This window comes from Clavelina lepadiformis, chromosome 7, assembly GCF_947623445.1.
Source record: "Clavelina lepadiformis chromosome 7, kaClaLepa1.1, whole genome shotgun sequence".
Lineage (NCBI taxonomy): Eukaryota > Metazoa > Chordata > Ascidiacea > Aplousobranchia > Clavelinidae > Clavelina > Clavelina lepadiformis.
In genome coordinates this window covers 9,334,394-9,352,049 of record NC_135246.1, presented here as the reverse complement: position 1 = coordinate 9,352,049, position 17,656 = coordinate 9,334,394, and the positions used below count along the sequence as shown (strand labels likewise).

The 17,656-nt window shown below is 36.8% G+C and overlaps 4 protein-coding genes across 5 annotated transcripts in view; 2 read left to right on the top strand and 2 right to left on the bottom strand.

The window, feature by feature from the left end:
• The window catches only part of LOC143464550 (uncharacterized), a 146,405-nt gene that overhangs the window by 91,403 nt on the left and 37,346 nt on the right, over nucleotides 1-17,656 (bottom strand). The gene's annotated exons all lie outside the window — the stretch shown is intronic.
• LOC143464684 (L-fucose kinase-like) lies at nucleotides 1,277-8,297 on the top strand. Its single transcript, XM_076962613.1, has one exon. The coding sequence runs from the start codon at nucleotides 3,570-3,572 to the stop codon at nucleotides 6,909-6,911; it is 3,342 nt and encodes a 1,113-aa protein (XP_076818728.1). The 5' UTR covers nucleotides 1,277-3,569; the 3' UTR covers nucleotides 6,912-8,297.
• LOC143464683 (uncharacterized) lies at nucleotides 9,086-14,662 on the top strand. 2 transcript variants are annotated; one of them, XM_076962610.1, is made up of 6 exons: nucleotides 9,086-9,743; nucleotides 10,088-12,762; nucleotides 12,949-13,138; nucleotides 13,432-13,680; nucleotides 13,764-13,949; nucleotides 14,524-14,662. In XM_076962610.1, the coding sequence occupies exons 1-6, from the start codon at nucleotides 9,663-9,665 to the stop codon at nucleotides 14,596-14,598; spliced, it is 3,456 nt and encodes a 1,151-aa protein (XP_076818725.1). In that variant the 5' UTR covers nucleotides 9,086-9,662; the 3' UTR covers nucleotides 14,599-14,662. The 2 variants fall into 2 exon arrangements, with proteins under 2 accessions (XP_076818725.1, XP_076818726.1); XM_076962611.1 differs by lacking the exons at nucleotides 13,432-13,680; nucleotides 13,764-13,949; nucleotides 14,524-14,662 and having other exon boundaries at nucleotides 12,954-13,132.
• Nucleotides 14,380-17,583, bottom strand: LOC143464685 (small ribosomal subunit protein mS23-like). The gene is made up of 4 exons (XM_076962614.1): nucleotides 17,421-17,583; nucleotides 15,295-15,483; nucleotides 15,068-15,169; nucleotides 14,380-14,948 (listed from the first exon to the last, which is right to left on the bottom strand). Exons 1-4 carry the CDS (start codon nucleotides 17,468-17,470, stop codon nucleotides 14,846-14,848), a joined length of 444 nt encoding a protein of 147 aa, XP_076818729.1. The 5' UTR covers nucleotides 17,471-17,583; the 3' UTR covers nucleotides 14,380-14,845.

The window sequence follows — 17,656 nt, the reverse complement described above, 5'->3', positions numbered from 1 at the left end:
ATATCCCAGTGATTAATATTCAATATTCTAACTGCGCTAGTACCTGTTTACTGCTGATTCAAACCCATAATGAGTATGAAATGTAAAAAATCACAATGGTTACCAGTGATATCGATACAAAGTGAAATCGGTACGCTTTTTCGATAGTGATTTCGGTAAAAGATTTTTTGTTGGCACCAAACCGGTAATAAAATTATTCTACTTTCAATACTGGGTTCAAGTTTGATGTTTCGGTAAGTTACACTGAAGTTTCATAGAAACTTTCGATTTGATGAATTAGATAAGACGCATCACAAGTTCTTGAGATTGCAGAATGAGACACAATGAGTTTTGCACATGAGTAGTTGATAGATGTTCAAGCGGTATTCGGTACTTTAAAAGATGGGTTTCTCTTCAATTGCTTGTGCAGCTACCGGTATGCTATGCAAATATGTTCAGCTACGACTAGGCTATGTGCAACAAGTATATGTTGATATCTCATTATGCATAGGCTATAAGTGCAGAAGAAAGCTGCCACACCGCAGATTTTGGCATAGACGCACTCAATGTGGTTTTTCATTAACTTCAATGCCACACTTACGGTGCATTATTTTGCACTTGATGATATGGAAAGAACTTCTGTACACACTATTTTCACCTGATTTAAAGATTGAATATTTCAAACTATGTAGATTACATTACTACATAATTGCGCACTTCCATTGCGTCTTAGTATTTTGACGCACAGCACTTATCATTTTTGGTTGTTTGGCGCACTCAAGATCTTGTTGAAAACGGCTACATAGTTGCTCATATCAGCACGTACCGTAAAGGCCTATAGCTGTATACTTTATAGAGGGTGACTATTTCATCTTAAGCCGGTCACGCACTCACGCAGCCTGTTGTTAAAGATAGCATAGGGCTCTTAGCGACTTAAGATTATGTTAGCCATTAGCCGAAAACGTACATTTAGCAGAGATTCGGAGCAATGTTTTCGTTAATACATCTACTCACGGAAATTTGCTGCTCTGTTGATCACATTAATACTTGAATACTTTGACACTAATTTAAGGAAAGTGAGGAATTACGGAAAAAGGCCAACACTAATTTACGGAAAGAGAAAAATTACGGAATATTTTTTTCAATGTTTGTAGTAATTGAAATCGCAAATATACTTGATATTATTATATAATAGGCCATAGATAAATAAACTGCATTAAACCCATCATTTCGCACATAATGGGAAAAAATCCAACTTGCCTAGTTTGAGAGTTTTAAATTTAACTCTTTAAAAAAATGTCTGCTCGCTTGACTCAGCAACCATCCTTGCACGTTTTAAGCCCTTGGACTTTGCTGATTTTTCCCGTCATTGTCTGGTGGCTGAATTGTATTTTGTCTACGTTATAGGCTAATGGTTAGCATTTTATTTTTCGTTTCTGCACCGACAATACGATATGGATTACTGCCTGACCGCGGCACTTTTGCAGTACTTTTAGAAAAAGTTATCGAATACCTGTACCCCGTCTGCAGAGTATGGCAGTTTCCACTTTCCACTGAGATCTCGGGTGTGCAGAAGAAAAATTTCAGGTGTGCAGAAGAAAAAATTCAGGTGTGCAATGTAGCAGCCGGTGTGCATTGCAACTCGTGGCCCAAGGCTGTCTGGTGTTTGTGGTAGGGAAGGTGTGTTCCCTTACAACAGAAATTGAGGAAAAAATTAGATTTAACGAAAAAAGATGGAAAAATTTCTTGTACATTTTCAGAATCAGCATGTTTTTATTTTTAGAAAATAAGTTGAAAATAACTTCTGTTCCCCTTTAAGATAAAATTTTCTGTTGCTCTTGCAAATGTCACATAAATAAAGCTGTGTAACAATTTCTCGGTTACTACCTTAATTTAACCCGGGGACTACCAAATACAGAAACACCAACCTTCGCTTCTATTGTCCAAGTTAAATATTTTAGATCCAGTCACTTTACTGAATGATATGTTAGACATTTTGCTTATAAACTAACAGGCATAAACCCCTAATGGTTGGGTAATACTGATGCAATACGTACCGATGCAGTTACTCTGCTTTATGAATAAAGTACGTGGTATATAGAGATGGGAAATTCAAAATACCGAATCCGGAGGATTCGAATCCAAGATGCCAATTTAAACCGAATAATAGGATTCGGTTTTAAGAGCGTGATTGAACAAGTGAGAAAAAATGAACATGCGACACAAAAGCGAGAAAAATACACACGAGTTTTCTTGCATGCAATTGATTGAAGGAAACACGCGTAACCATTATTCACACGTGTCACACACACATGTTCCTTTTTTCTCGCTTGTTCAATTTACCACTTGCATTTGTTACTCGCTTGTTTGTCTGCGTTGTACGAGTTCAAAGCATACTAGGGTTGGAATGTAATTTGGAATCTTACTCTCGAAGTGCCTTGCCCATAAGAGCATAATGCTCGCCAAGGAGTTAAAAGAGTAAAAACGAGCTCGAAAAGAAACCACATTTCTCACTCAGGATACACTGCAAGTTGCAGGGTTCAAAATAAGGACACATAGCATGTTGTTGAGCGAGCTTGCAGTTTCAAGGTGTGTGTATACGCAATTGTAGTATTTCATGGCATAATTTCTAACCCACAATTAAAAGTGTTCATTAATGAACAAAAAAGCTTTTACTTTGGAGACTTTGTGCCCAAAAATATACGAGTTTTGTCGTGCTTAAAAGAAATTTCCACACGGTTTTATTAAGTAAAAACATACAAATACTTTATGCTTAAACAAGACTTTATACCATAAATAAGTTAGACGTTATGGGCTACAAAGCGATTTCCACAAAAAAGTTTCGTGCTTACATTGACAAGTCCAACAACCAGTCAGAGATTACTAAAAATTTAATTTAGAAAAACTTTAGGTATTGTAACGCGTCTTAGGATTTCTGAAAGCACAGTACCTTGCCAAAGTCCGGATATGACACTGCCTAAGTTGGCGCCAGTGGCGACAATCATGCAGTTTCCAAATCAAGATTTTGTAACGTTAGTATGGAACTGATAGCCAGATAGTGATGCATTGACTTATAATGCAAAAATGAATTAACTTTTATTGCTTGTAAATGCGCTTTCAAGCACCACTTTTACCTTCAACATGCAAGATCACATGATCACTTTCCAGGTCCAAATTCCTCAGCCGACTCTTAATGATAAAACTTCGGACTCAGCCGGATCGAGCAGTTTTAATTTCGTCCCAAACCTAAAGCATACCGTATCTGATTTATTAACATAAAGATGTCTGGGAAAAAGAAAACTTTGTAAGTGTGGGAGCATTTTACATTAACTTCTAATAAGCTTGTAGTGTGTAAGCACTGTAAAGAAGAATCGAGTTATTGTAACAGCACTGGAAGTCTAATGAAATATCTAAAGACTAAACATGTGTATTTGGAGTTAAGTAATCAATAAGACGATTCTGGATTCGGTTTAGGTATTCGGAATAATTCTAGAATATTATTACTAAGTAAATTATTCTGAATTGCCCATACCTAGTGCCAAAGTACAATTTACAGATTTAAAGAAATTAAGAATTTTCTCTTTTTTGCAATGGCTTTTTGTTCGGAGTGGACTGCATTGGTTATAACTTGCAAAACCAGGCAATGTGCTGCTGCGTATCAACAACAGTTGGAACTAAAGCAAAGTAGAGGCCTGCTTTCAAAAGATTTGATCGTTTTTTCTATTGAAGACCCTCAAGATGATATAGGTAGCGGTGGTGCAACTCTTAATGCTCTTTTAGTAGCAACAGAGCATTTGTCCATGAAGAAAGGTTATACGGTTGTTACATCAGATGTGCTTAGTGATGCAAAAATATTGATAATTCATATGGGCCGATACTTTCCATATGATCCTTGTGGAAGAAGTTTTGTTTGTTTGCCGCTTGTTCCTGAAAATGGAGAGTTGGAAGACCTTGTTACTAATTTTGATTGCTTGTTCTACACAATCACGAAACAATTAGCAAACGGTTCACCACCAGGTTTATGGGTATGTAGCAGTGATATGCTTTTTCAAATGCCTGATAGCAGTGCAGCGATAGATTGGAGCAATATAAATGTTGATGATGGTGTACTTGCTATTGCAGTACCGGAGTCAGTCGAATATGCATTACATCATGGAGTATACAAGATTGATGAAGATAATTGCATGAAAGACCTCATTTTCCAAGGTACACAGTCTCAAATCTCTGCTTGCTGTGTAAATGGTAGCTCAAAGGTACCATTGGTAACAGGCATTGTATTCTTTTCAACCTATGCCAGTGAGAAGCTCCTTACCACCCATGCCACCCCACCACTTGATGGTTGCACATATCTAGGTAGTGACCGAGGCATTGAACCAGTGTGCATTTCATTGTTTTTTGACCTTTTGCTAGCTATGGCTACAGGTATTAACAAAAAAGAGTTTGTTATTGGGGAACGGTCAGGAGCTTTTGGTAAATCGTCATCCCCACTAACAACCAAGCAGAAGCAGTTTATGCAACATGCTCGCTCTGTGCTGTGGAAATATTTCAATGGCATAAAACTGAAGGTGAAATTAGTCGAGGAAGGCGTGCATTCATATCTGGACATGTGGAGCTCTCCAATGGAATACTGCAGTTTGTTACGCCAAAAAACGCCTGTTCTTCCTGGATTTAAGCAGAGTATGACTGTGCACTCTCACGTCGACAAGCAATCACTTGTAGGGGAAAATGTGCTTCTCATCAATTCGGTTGTGGAGAAGGGTGCTATGATCGGCAATGACACCACTCTAGTTCACTGTCACGTTACTGAAAATGTGTCTGTAGGTAGCAATTGTTACTGCTATGGTTTAAATGCCAATGCATGCAGAAACCTTACTAATGGTGTCCCGGATAAGAGCAGCATAGTTGGCATTATGGTTGAGTTTTCTGGAAAATCACAAGAACGTTTGTTTGCTTGCACGAAAATACATGACAGATTGCTTGATAACATGGATTTCAAAGATGATTCAGAAACATGTCTTTCAAGTAGGGCAAAACTACTTGCAAATGCAATTTCATCCTCAAAGTTTTTACCATATTCTTACAGGAATGTGATGGCCAAAGCTAACAAAGGCAAACACAATCATACCCTTTTCATGGCTAGAATATTTCCAATATTTCACTACCAATATCGTGTGAATATCTCACATTCCTTAAAGTTGTTGGATGATGATTTAAGTGAAAATACTTTCCAATTTTGGTTTGATTGTGCCCATTCTTCATACTGTGAAATGGTGGAAAATGTCAACCATATCGCAGAATTTGATCATCGACTGAGTCTTTATTTTGATGTTGCGAGCAGAAAATTGATAGATGTTTTGTCAGCCAATCTGGATACTAGTTTGTTACCGTTTTTTAAAACGTTTGTTCTTAGAGGTAAACATCAATTAGTCTTTGATCTACTAGATAGTGTAGCTATAGATGCTGTTGACACGAGAAAGCTAGAAGGGAAACGCCCTGATATATCTGCTCGTGCTTTTGCATGCATTGCAGACGTGCTAGGTTATATGGCTTGGGACAAGGCAGGGTTGAGAAGTGGACCTTCAGCTAACAAAAAATGGAAAGAACCTTTGCATTTATTAGAATGTGGCAATATTAAGGATGGTGTTTTGGGTCTTGCAAGGGTACGTGAAAAATGGTTGCACAACCCAGATCTGTTAATCCGTGCAGCCAGACATTACGAAGGAGCAGAACAAATTTTAATTCGGCATGCAGTGAAGAGCGTGGCATGCTTTATTAAGTCAGCTTCATGTTCTCCATTAGAAGACAACATTTGGTACATTGCAGAATGTCCTGCACGGATTGACTTATCAGGAGGCTGGACTGACACACCGCCATTATGCTATGAATTTGGAGGTTCAGTAGTAAATGCTGCCTTACTTATCGAAGGAAAACGACCTATTGGTGCTAGAATTCGAAAGATAAAAAATCCTGTCATTTTGCTGACATTACTTGGGTCCAATGATCTTGAAACAACAACTGTGGAATGCTCCTTATTGGAGCATTTGATGGATTACTTCCTACCACAGTCACCAGCTGCTTTGCTAAAAGCATGCATTGTGCTTGCCAGGCTGGTTAATATAGACTCAATGCAGACCATGGAGGAACAGCTTATGACAAAATATGGTGGTGGTTTTGAATTGCAAACCTGGTCACGTTTACCCCAAGGTTCTGGTCTTGGTACGAGCAGTATTTTGGCAGGTGCTGTTTTGCGAGTTGTATTCAAACTTGCGGGACAAAGTCATGATTCCAAATCAATCATTTATTCTGTTCTTCTTGTTGAACAATTACTCACAACAGGGGGAGGTTGGCAGGACCAGATAGGTGGCTTGATTGGTGGTGTCAAAATTGGTCGGTCAGCTGCCCAGTTGCCTTTGAGTGTTACTACTGAAGTCCTTAACTTCAGCGATGAATTCATTTTGAAATTTTCTGCTCATCTCAAGCTTATTTATACTGGCAAAACAAGATTGGCTCGCAATCTTTTGCAAAACGTCTTGCGTAACTGGTATACAAAGCGGCCTGATATTGTGAAGAACTGCTGTAACTTGAAGTCCAATGCTGAAGCATGTGCTGAAGCCTGCAAAACTGGTGATCTTTCCAAAATAGGAACCCATATTAACATGTATTGGCAGCAGAAAAAAGTTATGGCTTCGGGTTGTGAGCCAGAGCTCTGTGCAAGAATGATGAGGGCTTTGTCACCTTATGCTTTAGGCCAGTCATTAGCTGGGGCTGGCGGCGGTGGCTTCCTCTACCTTCTAACCAAAGAGCCAATGACAAAACAAGCTGTTAGTTTACTTTTAAAGGGAGTTGAAGGAGCCCAAGATGTTGTTGTCTATGATGTTGGAATAGACAGGATTGGAATGACATGTTACTATTTACCTACTACATCCACATAAACGTGTATGTACAGTATTGCATTTTAGAATACTGTATACACCTCACAAGAATGGCTGAGATATCACATGTATACATATATGTGAATGACATGTGTATAACAAACAGGTTTCCACTGTGTCATAGATATTTATTTTTGTTTATATTTGTATGAAATAAATAAATAAAAATAAACAAATAAATATCAAGTACGAATAAAAGTCTGTAGTTGAGACAAAAGTTGTGATTTTAATGAAAAATGTACCAGGTCCTAAGTCATTTTGCAGCAGCTGTATATCTTAATAACTATATACTTCTTCTGTATCTTTGGATTATGCAGCTTTAACGCAGAACAAAATGTCACTGCATTGTATTGTACCGGCATTTGTGAGTGCCGAACATTGAGTTCCATTGTAATAATGTAATGAATAGTATGATTGGCATCTGTTTAAGATTGTTTCATCATTAGCCATTGTTAAAAAGCCATTGCACTGTACAGATTGTGAAATCCATATTTTATCAATCGTATTATTCAGACGATGTAATTCCAATTTATTTCTCTTTTTAAGTGTTGATTGGGTAGCAGTGTTGCTCTGTTTCCCACTTTAAATTATTTGTGACAGTGCCATTTCTAAATGATCTTTATATATTTTGTATTCCTGAGAGTCATATATACCACTCTTACGCTTGTATCTGTTTGTAGGGAATTAAGTTTGACACCATCAAATCAAATGACAATATTTACGTAAATTTTTAATAGTTAATAATTTTTTTTATTGATTTGGTATTCAAATTTCACTGTTCTTTTTGTTACTATAATGAAACACAAAACATATTTAATTCTATTTTGATGGTGGTTCATCTTTTGACTTACATTAATGATCCTCTTAACAAGACATTTTTGCATCTTACTGTGACCCGGCTTGGTTTGTTGATAGGCATATGTCTTTGTATTGTTAAGCAGAACAAAGCTTGGTTTTTATAAGATTGTTTGACGCAGGAAGCTATTTAAAACAAATATTAATTCACAAACTATGACAAGGTTTCAGTGTATACATCACATTCGTAGTACTTCCTGCATATACGCTTTGTGAATATGAATTTATGTGCTAATTGCTTCATGTTTGGTGTTTGTTTTGACACCTTACAACATGTACTTTTGCAGTGCAAGTTATGCTTAAATTTTATGTAGATGGTTTTTGTTGCTTTTACAGTATTTCAACGGATCTTTCAAAATGTTATAGTTTCTCTGCTTGACTATTTGTGCAATTATCTTCGTTGTGCATTATTTTTGTGCTTGCATGTGTGGTTGTTAGTATTGAATTGTGAAGTGATTAAGTTATTATTCAATTCTCAAGCGCTCTTACTGTTTCAGCTTGTGGTTACAATACAGTGCGGTTTCTGTATTGTATTCTGTAGTTTTGAAGGAGAATACTTCGTGTTAAAATCATTGCCATAATAACTATGACCTAATAACAGAAAATATGTCCTGTCCTACTAGGACATTAAACAGTATACATTACCTGTACCACGAACAAAAAAAATAATAGTTGGCATTCAACTGATGTAGAGCCCCAGCATACAACTCCTAGGATTGTTGCTATTTCTGTGCTTTCAAAATTTTTCAGGAATTGAGTCTAAGCTAGTCTTTAACGCAATAAACAACACTAAGACACAAAATTTCAATCATTTATTGTCAAAAGCGCGGTGGGAAAAAATATCAAGCCAGTTATTAGCATTCGCTAATCCAGGGTTTCCCAAACTGGGGTCTGTGATGACTGCACAGGGTGTCCAGAATTGCCGTAGAGTCGAACTTATGAGTTTTCTTGTCACGAATTTCTCCAAGAATTGATAAGTTGTGCAGCAAAAAGCAACCTCATCCATTGCATTGATGTTGTGAGAGTAGTTAATAAACATGACTTAGTATTATTTATTTTTGGGTTTGTATTATCTTTCCTCGATGGTTAGGCAGAAAAATTTATGCGACATAAGATTGAGGTCCGAGAAAAAAAGATTTACAAGTAGGAGTCTGTGGCCCAAAAAGTTTGAGAAATGCGCTGATCAACGGGAATAGGTGGCACGGCCAAAAAGACTTAAAACGATCGGCTCGGTAGAAGAGTGGTTCATGAGCTGGCCTCGCAATTAATGCGGCTCGTGATTGATACCCGATAGTGTTATCGATTTAATGTTTTTGGCCAAAGCATAAACAACACTTACCTCAGTCAGAGGATAAAGATTACCATACTAAACGTGCTAGAAAATAATTAAGGTAACAATTGCTGGTTTACCAGTACGGCTACTAAAATGAATTGTAAAAACATTTTAAGTAAGGCAGCGTTTGATGAGCTTAATATACCATTATTTGACGAATTCGGTTTTAGTAAACTATTTTTTCTCCCGCAGCCTGCTACAGCTACAATAACATGTTTGTTTGGTTTAGATCAAATGCCAAGGTGAATAAGCTTTACTTCTTTTGTTTTCATACCATTGGATATGTAAGCATTTTAACAAAACTGTTTTACCCCCTATAACAATGCCCTTATTCTGTAAATAGAACTGTTCGCAACAGTCTTGAGAGTCGAATTTCACTTCCGTCTACAGGTCATCTAATTAGGTTGAATCTAAAATAAACATACTGACATGTTAAACAAAGATTACCGACGATGTTGTGGCAATATGATAGGGTATGGTAACGTTACTAGCGTCTGTTGCGGCTTTCCCTCAAGGTTCGATCTCGTTGAAAGTAGCCAGCGAAACCGCTCGAACTTTTAAAAATGTTTTGCCTAACCTGCTTCGCCAAAAGACGAAACATAATTTGGAAGAAATTTCATAAATCTGACGAGCAATACCACGAGGTAAGAGTTAAGTCATTTGAAGCTAACCGCATGCTGTCCCAGTCGTATAAACGCTTCATGTAAGACCGAATTTCAGAAACAAAGCAAGGCAGCCTTCTTACAAAGATATGTAGCATAGATTGTAACGATTCATCTTCATCAGATATGAAGTAGTGATACATTTACACTGAACAAAGTAGGCCAGAAGTCGGAATATAGGATATAGAAACTTGCTGGCTAAGCCTTCAGGTGGTTAACAAAATGACAATAAAATCACTTAAAAGTCGGCAATGTCGTTTAAGAATATCCCAGTTTAGTCTTATTAAAAACTTTTAAAACTTTCTTCTACACTTTTATCTTTTTAGCAATGCGAACAGGCCGGAGACAACAACCGGACCAAACTTTCCACAAAAAAGGGAGATGTGGAACCCGATGAATTAGCCGACGTCCAAAACTTTACAAAAAAGGAGGAAGACAACATTAAAACTTTGCAAATTTTAGCTGTCCACGAATATGATTTTCCGAACAAAAACAAAGATAACTTCGAAAACCTGCTTCCTCATATAGTCTTGGAGAACAGCAGCAACACCTTTAAAGTTGCAGATGATTCTTGCAATGTTGGGTACAATTTGGCGTCAAACGAAGGTGTTTTGCTAAATGAAAGAAACTTAAACGCCTTGGTGAAAAAGAAAAGCGCCCTCAGCTCCATTGAATTGCAATTACAATGGTTTTCCGATGAATTGCATAAAATTAGTCTAGAAAATAAAAAATCTGATGCAATCGGACAGCAAGATACACAACTCTCTCAGAGCGTGAACTATTCGACGTATAGACAAAAGATTTTACAGAGCGTTGTCAAATTCGCTGGACATGCCCAGGATGAGCTTAAAAAACTTACAAAAGTTGCACAAGATTCTGCTAAGAATTTTGAATGTATTTGGAAGGAAAAGTCATCAAGTTTGCCTCTGCTGAAACATGATGAACACGGGTCAGAAAGAACACAAACTGAAACTGATAAAAATCAACTTGAACTTGCCGAACAAGTGCTTGAAGTTGCTGGACGACTTCTCAGCCTGGCAAAAGCGGAACAAACTCTAACGCTTTTCCTCGCTTCGCACTACCATCCTTTTAACCGTAATGATTTACAAAATGGAATGAGTCATATTAAACGTGCGGTCTCTAACATTTCTGCTACTTTCAAAATCGCTGATGCAGATTTTACTGATGATGAAACTAGTGTTCTTCTCTTAAAATCAATCTCAAGATTTCTCTCTGAATTGTTTCCTTGCAGTATAATCACCCAGATAAAGAATGCCGCTGCAATCAAACTGGCAGAACTAGAGATTTCGTGTGCGGATATTGAAAGTCAAACTAATGCCCTTCGTTACGATCTGAATCAAGCAGTTTTGTCTCGCAGCGAAAAAAATTTAAAAGAGGCTCTTCAGCGTACTTCGGATTCCTCTATTTTCGATTTGAGCAAAGAAATAACGAACGCACAGGAAGAACTCTCCAAACTGCGGGACGCGAAAGAACAGAGCTACACTTTGCTGGCAATAGCTATAAAAGAAAATGATGTAACACAGCTTGAAACTGCTCTTCAGAATAGTGCTAACTTATATCTTCCTCCAACTTCATCTGTGATTTTAGAGGCGAATGAAAAGCTCAAAGACTTCCGTTTTAAACAAAAACGTAAGGATTTGAACATGCTGAGTTTAGAAGAAGCTGCGCAGACAAGAAATATTTCAAAGCTGAGGATAACCCTTGCTACAGCAAAAGAACTTGAGCCGCTTTCTAGGGATCTGCAAATTGTAAAAGGCGAAGCAATTTTAAATTATTATCGGTGTGCTCTGCATGCAGCTGAAATTTGTGCCCGAAGAAATGCAAATCACACTTTACAACTATGTTGCAATAACGCTTTGACAACAAGTAGCGACGATCAAAATGATTTGAGGCTAGAAACGAAAGATTTGAAAATCAACTTGTGCGAATATTTGAATGTCGCAGTTGAAAACATGAGAAAGTATACTATTTCTGTAACCGAGTTTGACAACCTACGACAAAACTTACATCTAATTACTCACAGCGATTTGAAAATACCAAACTATCTTATCAGTAACGTGGAAGATGGAATTCGCAAAGTACTTGAACGACAACGCCAAGTGCAAGATTTTAGGCAGAATTTGAGCAACGCAGTTTCCTCACAATCGTTAGTGGATTTGCTGAATGTTATAAAATCTGCTGGAATATCCTCTGAGCTACTGCACTTCAATGTTGACGGCAAAAGTGAGTACACTCACAGTCTGCTGGCAATGGCAAAGGAAAAATTATCTGCAGTAAATGCAAAGAACAAGAAAGGTAACGTTTTAATCACAGATCAAGCCTCTGAGGCCAGGCACAATCTAAAGAAAGTTATGCACCAGAATGCAGATGACGTGCTTGCAGTTCGAGCAGCAATGGACACATTCCGCACGGTTTGTGGTGTGGAAGAAAAAGCTGCTGCTGAAGCAAACAAAATTCGTGGAAAAGTGAACACAAGAAAGAAGAGCAAAGCTCGACGTATCAGAAAGGTGAAAAGCGGTTTGGCCGCGAATTCTGAAACAAGAAAAGCGATACGTAACCTTAAAAAAGGTGCCGAAGGAACACAGCAGCATCAAGCGAAGGAATGTAAATCGCAAACTCAAGGCGTGTCTTTTAGTGCTCTCACAGCTAACGTTGTCGATATGTCCTTTGAAAATCAGTCTACACTAGAAAAATCTCCACTGGAAACGATCGAAACTGCCGGAGTAGAAGCATTAGATCGAGATCGTAAAAAATGTGCTGTCGTAGACTGTCACCGTCAGCGTTTAGTCACTGTAGAGACGTGGCCAAATGACAATCACATTAAAAACTCGACTTTGTTGAATAAGGCACAGAAACTTGTCGATAAACTTGAAAAATCGGAAAACAAACGAGCAAAAGAAGCTGAGGCAACGGAAGCTCTTGAAAACATCAAGCATCGACTATCTACAGAAATACAAAATGCAATTAAAACGGATGACAGGTGGCCAATATTAGGTTACATATATATCTTTTGTAAAGCCTGCCTTATAAGTTACTTTATAGTTTATGACATATATTCTTGTTACAGATTTCACAATCGCGCGTTATGGTCTTGCTCCGTACTTATCTCACATTGTTTCTAAAGTTCTGCTGAAAATTGATCAGGGTAGGCCTACATGTTTTTCAGAGCAGAACTCTGGCGATGTACACATCGGCTCTCTCGATTATTGGGCGATGATTTAGATGACGAGTGTGTATACCTAAAAAATGAAGCCCTAAAGCATTTCAAGGTCTTAACAACGACACAGTGCAACAAAGATTTACAAAATGCAGTTGCAAAAAGGGATTTGGATAAACTTGAACATGTTTTATACCAGGTTTTCTTTCAACAGTGTTGGCTCTACACCTGAATTTAAAAAAAAATAACAATGCTTATCATATCAAGAATCCTATTTGTTTTTCAATTATTTTAACAAAAGCGTGAGCAAGTTTATAACACACTGCAAAAAATAAGCTTACCTAATCGATAAATGACGCTTAATAAATATATTTAAGCTTTTAATAGCATATAAGTTATATAAATAAGGAAAAGAAAAACTTAACATGTAAATTTTTTATAATCTGCTTTCACGAAGCAACCTTTTATAACTCATAGGACGTTGTATTTTAGATTGAAAATAATTTGCAAGATCTGCTCCCCACTAAAGAAGAGAATCGCAATATGTTTTTAAAAGACTTCCATAGAGGTCAACAACTTGCCTCACGCCTGAAAGAGATTCAGAGCATTCGGGATGGGATTTTATCAATGACACGAATGATTATTTCAGAAATCTGCAGCTACCCGTCTCCTCCAACTATCGTTCATTCTGTAATGGCCGCAACTTACCTTCTGTTAGGAGAATGCAAAAGAACGGTAGAGGTACGTAAGTGCTTTTGTCTATTTCTCTTAATTAGGTTCTCCTATCGTTGAATGTTATTACACTTTTCTTTGTGCAACCGCAGGACTGGAGCAAGGTGCATTCCCTGATCGGGATGCTCGGTCGCTTGTCATTATCACGTCGGATAAAGCGATGTCGAGCTTGCAATATTTCTTTACAATCGGCGAAGAATGCACAGCTGTATTTAAAAGACTTAACGTTCGAGCGTGTGAAAAAAATCAGCACTGGAGCAAGCAAGTTTTATGCTTGGGTAAAACTTTCTAACATTTTCAATAGCCAAAAATTAGGTAAAAAGCGCCAATTACAACGGTTTAACCTAACAGTTATGGCTATTGAAATAATAGTTTTTAAACATTAGACACAGTCAGCGTTGTTGGCTGAATCATTCACTCGAGGCGTAGCTAGGGTTTTCAGACCCCACTCGTCAAGATAAATTAATAGAACAAAATCTAGGAAAAACATACCAAGTTATAAATACAAGTATAACTTGAAATTATACAAACGTGAATCTAAGCTCAATCTGTCGTTTAGAGGTTTACCGTTGCATAAATCGAATCACTGATTCACATAGTAAATTTGAATTCTGATAAATACCGGTGTCAATCAAATTACTAGATCACGTAAATGCTGGTATTTTGTCTCACTTTTCTAAACCAGGCAAAGAGTTTTTACCATACATGTAATGATTTCCACTTTTATTTACAATGGCCTTCCATCACAGCCACCACTGTTTGCGGTTTCTACAACGAGTCAGAGAAATGTTTGTGATAAGCATATAAGCTTCCATACTTGATAATCACTTAATAGCAATTTTGTAAACACAGGCAACTTTAATGACAAATGAAGTTCTTGATTTGCAAGCTGATGAAAATCATATCGTGCAAGAGACAACCAACTAAATCTTATGGATGATTTTGAAGTCACATTTTTAGCAAGTGCTGATCACCTTCTGAGACATCTAACTTCACCAGTCTAACAATGCCGTTTTTGATTTTTAATGAAAACAAGGGGAAAAATTACAGACTCATAAATATCATAGTTGATGGAAACTAGCTTAATGCCAGATTTTCTACACTGAAGACCTGCCGCATTGTACTTAAGCCACCAATCTTTTGCATTTTGTCAAGGAAATGACCCTTATCTTGATTACTTTTGCAGATCAATTTTACCAAAATAGTCCAATGTCTTTGCAAATATTTCCTCCTTTGAAGAGTCCTTGTTCTTAAATTCCTGATATTGTTCCACAAATCTAAAATTAATTTCAAACATTATTAACTTATTGAGTTGAATAAAGCTCCTAAGTGTAGTACAATATTTCATACAGTTTTTATACGCTTATAGAACATTGATTTTGTGCAATGTGCATACTTAAGTGTAGAGCATACGCAAGGATATTTTTTGTCAATAAACATCGAAGTCACATCCTTGAGGTTGTTATGACTAACTTTACTATAGTGAAGGCTGTAAGTTCTGCAACATATAATGTAAAAATTTGTTTTCAAAATTGGTTAAACAGTCTTTTGCAATCAATAACAAAGCATAATGGTTTGGTGCACTTCAAAGTCCTTTATTTTGCTATGATAGAAAATACTCACGCACGAACCCAGTCTTCTTCATACAATATTGGTCTAACATCATCTTTGGCAATACTCAAGCCAAATTCATCAAGCTTCATGTCAGGGACATAAACAGGTTCCCGTATTGGTGGAAATGCTTCGTAAACATCATACCACAACGGTCTATTGTCCCTTTCTATAACATCAGTCTTGAGTAAATCTCGAATTCTGAACACAAATAGTCACATAAGTACAGTATAACATTACACCTACCTGCATTATAAATATAGGACTATTAACATGATACAATGCAAAGCAAGTGCATCTTGATTTTTATGACTAAGATATTCATAAAATTATGAGTTTAACTGTCAAAATCAAATTTATTAAGTACGTTTAAAATGATATTTCAACATTTTTAAGGAATGGTGTTTGGATTTCACTAAAAGCTTTAAAAGGCTGAGATAAAAAAAGCATGTTTCCCAGAGGCAAAATGGACTGATAACAAAAAATACTAAAAGAGCTAAAAATGATGAGTTTGAAAAGGGATGAAACCACCAAATTAAAAATACTGAAAGCAACATGATTGAAATAAATGAAAATGGTGAGATCGGAATGTACTAAAAACGATGAAATTGAAAAAGGCTGGAAACTACGCAATCATAAAACGCTGAAAACAAAGAAATGAGAAAAAGCTGAAAATAACTACAAATTTTTAGTGTCAAAATCGGCATGCACTAAATTTCAAATACACAAGGAGATTACATTACTACTACTTCACAATTTTTAGTTTTCTTTCTTCTCTTACTAGCTAATCGCCGAGAACAGTTAGTTTAAACATCAGCTAATTACTATTTATTCTTTTATTTTAGTTCTATTTAACTCTATATTTTTAACTCTTCATGGCTTCAACAATTGCAATCTTATTAATTGTAATAGTTTTCAGTCCTTTCCAATCTCGTTGTTTTCAGCTTTTTCCAATCTTGTCATTTTCAGTCCTTTCCAATTTTGCAATTTTCAGCCCTTTCTGCTTCGACCATTTTCAGTTTTTTCTAATTTGGATGTTTTCATCCTTTCAGTCATTTTTTTCTTTTCTGATATTGCTGTTTCAGCCCATTCTGATCAGGTCGTTTTTAGCCCTTTCACTCCAGACTGGAAAGTATGGCAGTTTTTGACGAGAAATTGTGCACATGCAAAGTCACAAATTATGGCATCCACCAAAAGCTTCAATTTATAGCTTATTTATTAGAAATTGGCATTCAAACACCAGTTTTTCCTTATTTGTTTATTATAAATCGACATGGAGATAAAAAATTTCGGTGTGAATGTTGATGAATCTTATGCATGCACACTCTCCACTATAGTTTTTACCTATGTTCCAGTATTAGCAGCCATTTTTGCCCTTAATGTGTTTTTGCTGACATTTTTAAATTTAGAAAATTGACGAGAAACACTTGTTTTCAATTTCAGCCAGTTCAGCTTTTAATGTCTTACTGCAGACTGCAGCCTTCCTGTTTACAGGTTTAGGTAAAAATCCCTACTGGAAAGTTTGTATAATGCGCTGAATTTATACGACTCAGAAATATGACTTCTGAGCCAATTTTATCTGACGCAGATTTGCCGTTTTGCTCTATATTATAAGTATTATGTTGGCGTATCGCAAATTTTGTCAATAGTCATTACGTTGATTATCCAGATTATTTTACCGGCTGCTGGTTATGGATTTAAAAAAAAAGTTACAATTCAGTAAACGGCTAGGCGGTTGCACAATTGGTATTTTCTTACTTCAGTAAATAGCGGCCGGTGAAAAACTCATCAGCGAAAATCAGCAGTACCGTATTACGATTCCGCAACTTAGGTAAACAGCTGGACAGACGCCGGTGAAATAGTCACTTCGTTTATCCGGCGCACTAAAATCAGACTTTCCAGTAGGGGGTAAATACAATGTGTCTTCTAGACATGCTTCTATATTTCCATATCAGGATCGACCACAAATCATTACGCAATAATCTTCTTAATATTTTCTCATAATTCCTTCCCATTTAAGTCTTTATACTCTCGTAGGGCAGTGTGGGAGTACAATAGTAAAAAGAGAAGAGACCTCCTGAATAACATGCTGGCGACATCGAGATTTAACGTTAAGGCAAAATATACAGTTGAAATACCTTGAATAAATGGATCCACTTCGATGCAATCTAATACCAACGGTCGACATTCCAAAAATTTCTTTAAAAACTTCCTCGCATAACCTTACGCTTTCGCACGAAAATGCTACCACTTACTAGCAAGAGTTTCTTTGCCATTTTCTGAGTTTCGATAGAGCAGAGTTGCCATGTTTGTTTATGTCAAAGAGCTGGGTTTGTCTATAGATATCTTATATAATGTTGTTATATATAAGATA

Coding starts and splice junctions, on each gene's coding strand:
- LOC143464683 (XM_076962610.1), top strand. CDS start 9,663: ATGTTTTGCCTAACCTGCTTCGCCAAAAGACGAAACATAATTTGGAAG. Junction 9,744..10,087: donor CTGACGAGCAATACCACGAG/GTAAGAGTTAAG, acceptor TTATCTTTTTAG/CAATGCGAACAGGCCGGAGA. Junction 12,763..12,948: donor GCAATTAAAACGGATGACAG/GTGGCCAATATT, acceptor CATGTTTTTCAG/AGCAGAACTCTGGCGATGTA.
- LOC143464684 (XM_076962613.1), top strand. CDS start 3,570: ATGGCTTTTTGTTCGGAGTGGACTGCATTGGTTATAACTTGCAAAACC.
- LOC143464685 (XM_076962614.1), bottom strand. CDS start 17,470: ATGTCGACCGTTGGTATTAGATTGCATCGAAGTGGATCCATTTATTCA. Junction 15,484..17,420: donor AGTGGATCCATTTATTCAAG/GTATTTCAACTG, acceptor ATTTGTGTTCAG/AATTCGAGATTTACTCAAGA. Junction 15,170..15,294: donor GAAGAAGACTGGGTTCGTGC/GTGAGTATTTTC, acceptor TATATGTTGCAG/AACTTACAGCCTTCACTATA.